This window comes from Solanum dulcamara, chromosome 4, assembly GCF_947179165.1.
Source record: "Solanum dulcamara chromosome 4, daSolDulc1.2, whole genome shotgun sequence".
In the NCBI taxonomy this organism is placed as follows: domain Eukaryota; kingdom Viridiplantae; phylum Streptophyta; class Magnoliopsida; order Solanales; family Solanaceae; genus Solanum; species Solanum dulcamara.
The window spans coordinates 4,855,362-4,864,176 of NC_077240.1; the positions used below are offsets into that span (position 1 = coordinate 4,855,362).

The window sequence follows — 8,815 nt, forward strand, 5'->3', positions numbered from 1 at the left end:
TGGGTCCAATTCCCATAGCAAATGACTTGAGCATATTACATAATTCTTTGTGATGGAGACAAAAACAAAAAGCACATAAATCCGTGAAACTAAAGTAGTCATGGAACATATTAAGCATAACTACATACATGGCAATACAGCAAAAAAAAACTGTCCTCAAATAGCTAGCAGAGTACCTCGACCACCACCCTCTTCATGCAGCCATCCATCACCTAAGAACCTTCCCTTCACCCCACTAGCACCTCAGAGACAGGCAAATCACTGCGTCACAAACCAACAACTATCCTAGAACCTTTTCGACTTAGAAAGTTTTTACCTTTTTCCAAAAATATTTTCAAAACACTGTTTGGTTATACATTGGAATGATTTTTTGTTAGTTTTTGAAGATGAGTTTTTCAAGTTTGAAAGCAGTGAATGTTTTTTTCAACTCATTGAACTTCGACTTTTTGCAAGTGAGATACATGTCCAAATACAACTTCAACTTCAAAGACTTCTTTTTAAAGTTCTAATCAAATCTATGTTCAAACGCCTACTTAGCTATTCAAGACTTACATCCAATATCTCATGCTAAACACTGTATTCAGGATCTTTCTAGATTACGAGTAACAATAGCTAAGAAGTAACACAAACACTAAAGATAGAAGACCCTCCAGTTGCTTTGAAGTTCTATAAATTCTTTAAACTTATTCCTTTTTTTATTTCTGATAAGTAGACTTTTGAAACTAGTCGTGGTGGATAAGTTTATGGCCTTCCATAGCCCTGAAATGGAGAACACTAACTCAGGCCTGTTCTGAAGGCATGATACCCACGGCCCACCATACTCAAATTGGCTAGAAGTACAACCAGAGATATTTGCAACAAAGTAACAAGACAATATCTTTAAAAACTTGACCACATAATCCAAGCTCAACAGAGTATGCTGTCAATATACACCATCAACTAACGAAAACTGATAAAAGAGATACCAGTCAATGCAAAAAAAAAAATCCTATAAATGACTGAAACCCCAGGTACCTCCACAGATCATAATCAATCTATAGATAGATCAAATATGCATTCTATATTCAATTGCTAATAAGAACAAGTAGGTAGAAGACACCTTTTGGTATATGGTTTGTATCTGGGAGTTCTTTCCCTCATTAATAATTATATTATATAAGAAAACAATTAGGAAGTAGACATTTGCACCCAAAATACACATGTAATGTTGTCAGGCTTGAGGTACGTAAGTCCTCCATGATATAACCAGAGATTTTAAGCTAGCGTTCGTCCATAGATTTTGGTTTAAATTTTGAACATTTATCTTCAAGAAAAAAATTCAAGTTCTGCATTTTATGGACTTCCATTTACAAAACTTCAATTTTTTTCCAAGTAAAATGCATGTCTAAAAATGACAACTTCAAAAATTCAAGTTTCAACTTCAAAACCTCTGGCCAAACGGGAGCTAAGTATCCAGTTTCTCAGACATTCAGCAGATCACAGCAATTTAACACTGCACAACAAACTCTGAAATATTTTCCTACAATGAAATAAATAATGTGAAGCAATTTGATAGCAAACCTTAGCAGCTCCCCGACTGCGAGAAGAGATCCATGTATACTATGAACAGGCGCGTTTCTCCCCAATCCATCTTGGGTAGCCTCAAACATTCGATAATACCTGTCGGAACCACCAATTTAAGAGTAGATGCCTTGGTCAAGAAATTTGTGACTGATACATTCTTTTAGGTATTGACAAAATGTAAATGACATTTTCTGAAAAACTATGAGAGAGGAGACAGACATACCACTGAACACGCCATCGTGTCTCGCGCTTTTCAATAACACGAAGGCAGGCACGCAATGCCTCAACAGCCTTTTCCCGAACAGCCAACGTTGGATCCCTCAGAGCAACCCAAATAGCATCCACAAACTCCGGCACGTGAACATTGAAGACGGTTGAAGCATTTTCTGCCATTTCCTAAATTTTAAAGATAGAGAATGAAACAGGGACGGCATTAGCAAGTACTTAGCTCATATCTGGAATTCAATATGCTATGTGGTGGGTGATATGGAGGGAGAACTTAGAATTGTTTAGGGGGAGAGAAAAAATTAGTTAGTCTGAAATATAGATGTATGTTTTTGCTAAATCTTTTAGGAAAACATGGAAGATGTAAATCATGTGAATGACATGCTTGACGTACTTAGTTCATATTGTTAGTAAATTAACTTTACCTATCAACAAATAAAGGCAGAGATTTGGGGAAGCCAGGACTATTTAGAAACTCCAGATTACCGATTAGACACTTGAGATTTAATGGGTGGTCTGCTGTTTCAAATTTACAGTTGGATATGAATGAATTGTGTAGAAATAATGACTTCTTCAGTAACTATATTACTAGACAGATTAAAAATCTCTAAAGTAGCAGAAAAATATTTGGCTAAAAATACTTTCAGTTATTGATTAAACAGACTTTGGTTTAAATAACCTACTCTCCAGTAAAGTACATATATATATGAATATTGACATGATTACCTTCCCAATTGATCAACATTATTTGTCTATTGTTTAGTTACGTGGATGCTACATTGTGTTTGGCGTTTATATAAGGAAATGTTGTTGACAAGCTACAACATAAAGATGTTTATTTAAAATATTACAAGAATGACAACCACATTTCTATGGTATGAACTATTTCACTCTTCATTTGGTGATAATAGAAAAAAAAAAATATACTAGCTAAACTTAAGGATACAATTCTAATAATAGCAAATATTTTGTATTCAGTTTTGGGAAAGCTTAAGTACCTTCTAAAACAATGGCGGATACAATGGCAAGTCGGAGGGTGGAAAAGTTGGAGAAAGGAAAAGGGAGATGCAGTAGAATGACAGTGAGAACAGTAGAATTTTTGTAGGGTGGAGAGACACTACCAAAAAAGAGACTTCATTTCATTTGCATCTTTTGCCTTTTTTTAAAATTAAAAAAAAAGTGCCCCCCCCCTTTCTTTAGGGATAATTGTGAATTTTTTGAGATTCAACGTCAAATCCCTACGTAAAGTTACCACAATATTTGTTTGATGACATAAAGTTACCACATTATTAGTGTGATATGTAATGAAAAGATCTTGATTTATCCAAAAAAGAGTCACCAACTTGCAATTTATGTAATTAAAATCACCAGCTTAAAATGCTCACAATGCACAATGACAGAAATTTCTCCTAATTTCAATGCTCTATATTCATATGCACCAAACAGCCACTGAACATCTCCTTGGTTAGTAACTATGGTTATTTAATGTTTCAACTGTAACAAATGGCTGCAACTTAAAGAATTTGCATAAAATACTTGTACTTCTATGGAGAATGAATAGCATTAACAAAATGAACAAGTCTGCACAGGAACTGGAAAATAAAAAGAACAGAAAGGAAGTGACAGAACAATCTAAAGTCGACCACCATCAGTAAAGACCGATCTTCGAGCAGCAGGAGTACATCATATGGCAAATACACTAACTTATTTGGTTGTAAGCTAGCAGTCAAGTCTTATAGCATTTATGATTTAACTCAAAGTTTCCCCATCACATAAGGATGAAAGAAATAAAACCCAGCTTTAAAGTTTCTGCTTATACAACAAAAATCATGAAGAAACATGTTAATTGTACCTTTAATATTAAGACAGCAGCAAAGCGACGATACTCAATTCTTTCACCACGAAGCCATTCTAGTGCAACTTTTACCTGAAAATACAAAAGAATTGAGATCCTGATGTCAGACAATCAAGTCTCTGAAGTATCACAATGTTACACACCTGACGTTCCACTTCATCTGCAGTCATTGCACCACCAGATCTAGCTAGGTGACCAAGAACTTTACTAGCAAGGACCAATATTTCTGGATCACGCTTTGTTTCAAAAGCAGCACGCATGTAATTGGAGAATTTTGCCACTTTTGATGCATTTTCGCTGATGGTGACATCTATTAGCTCATCAATAGCCCTCAATGCTCCCAGATTTTCAGAAACTTCATTACTATCAAGAAATGTGGTAATGCGTTCATATAGATGATCCATAAAACGCGCAAAAGCTTCTCCACTAAGATCACGAGCTTCTTCCTCTACAAGCCGCCTCAAAGTCAATGCAGCCCCATCCTACCAGAAAGAAAAATAAGAATTCTGGCATGGTTCAAAAGCAATTCAAGTATTAAAAAGAGAATTTTAGAAGAGGGAACTGGGGATGAACGCAAAGAGGCAGAGAGAGAACATCCAATAGCATGCAAACTCAAATTGCAAAAAAAAGCAACATTGGGCAAAAACAGAATATTATATGATTAAGACAGAAACCCACCATCAAAAGACTGCTCTACTAACCCTTCAATAGAAAAATAAAACAGGAAAAGTGAATGAAAACACACAAAAACAAAACCTGGTATTCACATAATTATTCAAACCAAAAAGTTCACTAACATGATTGATAAAAATTTATAACCAGGACCTATCTATCTCTCTTGATTGACGCGGGGGGGGGGGGGGGGGGAATAAATAAACATATAGGAGGAGACTTGTATACAAAACAGTGAACAGTCACTTTTATGTCGTGTGATGATAGCAAACTGAATTAGTCACGGATAACAATCAAAACAGGGGGAAAATATAATTAAAAAAACATATAAGACCAATCCATAATAGATGTGTTAGATAAAAATAGCAGTCCTCCAATCCACCTTGCTTTTCCTTCTAAGGCTGAAACAGAAGAAAGACTTTAGGTGTGTATCTGCTAGTTTTCTTCCACACAATTCAATAAAAATCCTAAAAAAGTGAAGTGTAGCCTTCTGCTTTCTTTTCTATTTCAATCTTTTTTTTTTATACAAGGTTTCAGATAACTCTATCCAAGACTTCCTGTTAAATTAAGGATGGAAAATCAAGAAAAGAACTCAAGATGTACCATGAACTAAAATCTTGAACAGTCTTATGTCCTTCCTTAATTTTCCTCAATTCCTACAAAATCAAAATCATGACTGGTTCCACTTCCTCACCAATTCAACAAATGTAACAGCACACCACCAAAAGAAAGGATTTAAAAAAAACAGCAAATGACTTAAGAACAACACAAAAACTTACATCAAGATTCCCTGAACTCAAGATGTACCATAAGCTAAAATCTTGGACAGTCTTATGTCCTTCCTTAATTTTCCTCAATTCCTAAGAAAATTAAAATCATGTTTGGTTCCACTTCCTCACCAATTCAACAAATGTAACAGCACAGCACCAAAAGAAAGAAAGAAAGAAAAACATCAAATGACTAAAGAACAACACAGAACTCACATCAACTGTTCTAACTCCACAATTCAGTAAGAAAAAATTGAAAGTAAAGAGAAAACAATCGAAGAACCTTAGGATTGCCTCTGGTGCATAGGTCAGCAAGAACTCTATTGAGAGCATCGATATTTCCGGCACCGGTGGTTGCAACTGGATAACGGATCGCCTGAGCGGTGGTAGCCATGCTTTTCACACTCTACAACATACACACAACAAAAACCTAACACGATCGACACAACATTTTTTTTGTGATTCACTATATACAAGAGAAATTGTAAATGCGCATTTTATTTTTGTAAGAGAGAGAGTGAGCTTCAGCCTTCAGGAGAAAGAAGCCCTCTTTTACACTAGGATGAATTAACGTTAAAAAGGGAAAAAACCCTTTCGCCAATGCTTTACCCACTCTGATTTTATTAAAACTGGGTATCGGGCTTGTGGGCAACACTATTATATTAGTGCTTTTCTTGTTTTCCTATCAAAATATTTAATAATAATATATATTTTCACAACAAGAATTTATCAAACAATTAGCAAATTATTTTAAATTTGTAATGTCTTAATTTGTTTTCAAAGATAACTCATGTTAATGAAGTAATATATTGTATACTTTTAATGAATATTTGATAGATGAAAAGAAAATTATCACGCGAAAAAAAAAATTGACAGATAAGATATTACGAATCATGTAACTATGAATTTGTCGCTTTATTATAGTAGTGATATCTGTCAAGTATTACAAAAGATTCGATGCCAGGTAAGTTATCACATGGAAATAAATGTGTTGGATAATGAAAATGAGAAATATTTGACAGCGGGATTCACACGAGAAAAAACATGTTGACAGATAGGCAATTACGATTAACGTGTTAATATATGTTGTTTAGTAATGTGGGTATTATTTTTTAAAAGAAATGGAAAAAAAGTTTTCACGCGAAAAAAATCAATCGCCTGATAATCCATCATAAGTCATGTGATAATAAATGTGTTGTTTAATGAGGTAAAAATATATTTTTCATGGAAGAAAAATATGCAAATGAAAAAGATTCATCCTCAGATAATCTATCACGAATCGTATGATAATGAATGTGTCATTTAATGATATTAGGGCGATATTTGTCAGGTGGAAAAAAATATTTACACGAAAAAAATTCATGTGGCTTTTTTTAGAATAAATTGTATATTTTTATTTTTTTAAGTTTATTAATTATTTAATCATCTGTTTAAGGCTAATTTTGTATTAAAAAAATTGAAACAATGATATTTTGACTATATTTTTTTTATTTGGCTAAAGATAATAATATTTTAATCAAAACCAGGAAAAAAAGAAATACACAATTAGAAAGAATAATTGTTGTATCTAAAAAAGAATTAAATAAAATTTCAACAAAATATGTTATAAACTTTGCATGAAGAAAATACACAATTTTTTTATAGAAAATATCTGTTTGAATTTTTTTATTTTGGCTAAACTTCTCTTTATATGGATAAAATAAATAAAGTTCCAACTAAATTTTATAAATTTGTGTCTTGAAAAATAAAAGAAATATATATCAACAAATAATCATTGCATCTGAAAAAGAATTAAAATACATTCAGAATAAAATATGCAATGTATATTAAGAAAAAATACAGAGAAATACGACTGAAACAAATAAATCATTATATTAATTATGTGACATTTAATAGTTGAAAATACCCACCTAGAAGTTGGTTTTTTCGATTTTTCTACCCTCTCACGCGACTAAAAGAGAGTGCATTCACTCTCTTTGCTACATTAGCATTTAAGGGGGTCGCGACTATCAAATTACCAAGTTGAGGGGGGTCATTAAGCCAACGCAAAGTTTAGGTGTACACCAAATAAAAGTCGACAAGTTTAGGGGGGGTCTGATCTATTTTGCCTTTTACTTAAGTATCATAGTTAATCTATACTATATTAAAAATATAAGATCCTTAAAAATATTGATTGAATATTTTGCCCTTCATTCAAGGATTCTAAAATAAACAAAATAGTCATTTACTATTTCTTTAACAGACCCTTGTGGTCGGGCCCTTCCCCGGACCCTGCGCATAGCGGGAGCTTAAGTGCACCGGGCTGCCCTTTAGTCATTTACTATTTCTTTCAAATTATTATTTAATAATTTCATTAGGTTAAGATAGTTTGATTTTTCATCCACATTAACGTAACTTAATTTGCCTTCCATATTTTAAGTGCAAATTCATGGTAAAATTCATGGAAATTTTCCTTATAAATGTGTCCTACTCACTTTGAGATAGAAATTCTACTAAGTGTAGAAGTTCAATTTGAAAGTTATGGCTTAAGTGTTTAGAAATCCTATTAGGTGTAGAATTTCAATTCGAAAATCATAAAATGTTTAAGAATGAAATCATCAGTCGGCAAATTTTGACATCATATATACTTCGAGAAGGTTGAAACATGAGGTCATATACTTTTGCAATTCGAAAATCATAAAACGTTTAAGAATGAAATCATTAGTCGGCAAATTTTGACATCATATATACTTCGAGAAGGTTGAAACATGAGGTCATATACTTTTGCAATTTTTTATTCATTATATGTTTGTTAAATTATGTATTTCTATCCATAATAATAAGTCCCGAAGATAACAGGTTGTTGAGGACATCGAAAAATAACATTGGGGTAAAAAATTTCTTGCTAATTGTTAAATTGTGCTATATTTTACTTTTGATTCTTATTGTATGTATTTTGGATAAAATTTTGTACTTTAATTGTGTTGTAAGATTTACCTGTGTAAATTTGTAGATAACGAATTAAGGTAATATTTTTTACAATCACCTATTGTGAAGACTAATTGACTAAATTTTATTTTTAAAAAATTCAATTCGAAAATCATAAGACGTTAAGAATGAAACTGCCAATCTGCAATTTTGGTACCATATATAATTCAATAAAATTTGAAATATGTGATTGTAGAGAAAAAGAGAAAAAATATTTTAATAAGATCATATGTAATTATTATTTAATTATTTTAAAAGAGAAAAAATGGATAGATTTTATTTTTCAGAATTAGTGTTGTAAAACCTACGCTATGTCTAGGGGTACTCACGATTTGGGTAAAAATCGATCCAAACTGAAAAATCAAACCAAATCGATCAAATAAATCGATTTTTTATTTGATTTGGTTTTACATTTTTAAAAACCGATAATATTTGGTTTGGTTTTGAATTTGTTAAAAAAAACTAAGAAAAAACCGAACCAAACCGACAAATTATATACATAATTTTTTATATAATTATATATACATAATATATTATTTTATATGAACATTTTTTATTCAAAAAATACAGCACACTAATTTTGAAAAAGTAAAGTCTGATGTATCTTTTATTTGTACAATCATATCATTAGCTTATGCATTATTCAGTAAGTTTATGTTGTTTAGTACATTGGATTAACTAACAATATAAGTAAAAAGTTAAACATAATTAAAGTTCTGGTATAAGAATTATAAGATCAAAATGGTACGAAGACCATTTATATTTT

General features: G+C 32.0%; 1 protein-coding gene across 2 annotated transcripts in view; it reads right to left on the minus strand.

Annotated features, from left to right (window-relative positions):
• Positions 1–5,677, minus strand: part of LOC129885661 (serine/threonine-protein kinase TOR) — a 39,808-nt gene extending 34,131 nt beyond the window's left edge. For both annotated transcript variants that reach the window (XM_055960023.1, XM_055960022.1), the window contains exons 1-5: positions 5,366–5,677; positions 3,787–4,125; positions 3,641–3,715; positions 1,787–1,959; positions 1,561–1,659 (exon numbers count right to left, since the gene is read on the minus strand). In XM_055960023.1, coding sequence (XP_055815998.1) covers positions 1,561–1,659; positions 1,787–1,959; positions 3,641–3,715; positions 3,787–4,125; positions 5,366–5,476 — 797 coding nt within the window. In that variant the 5' untranslated portion in view covers positions 5,477–5,677. The remainder of the gene's footprint in view (positions 1–1,560; positions 1,660–1,786; positions 1,960–3,640; positions 3,716–3,786; positions 4,126–5,365) is intronic.
• Between the last annotated feature and the right edge of the window lie 3,138 nt (positions 5,678–8,815).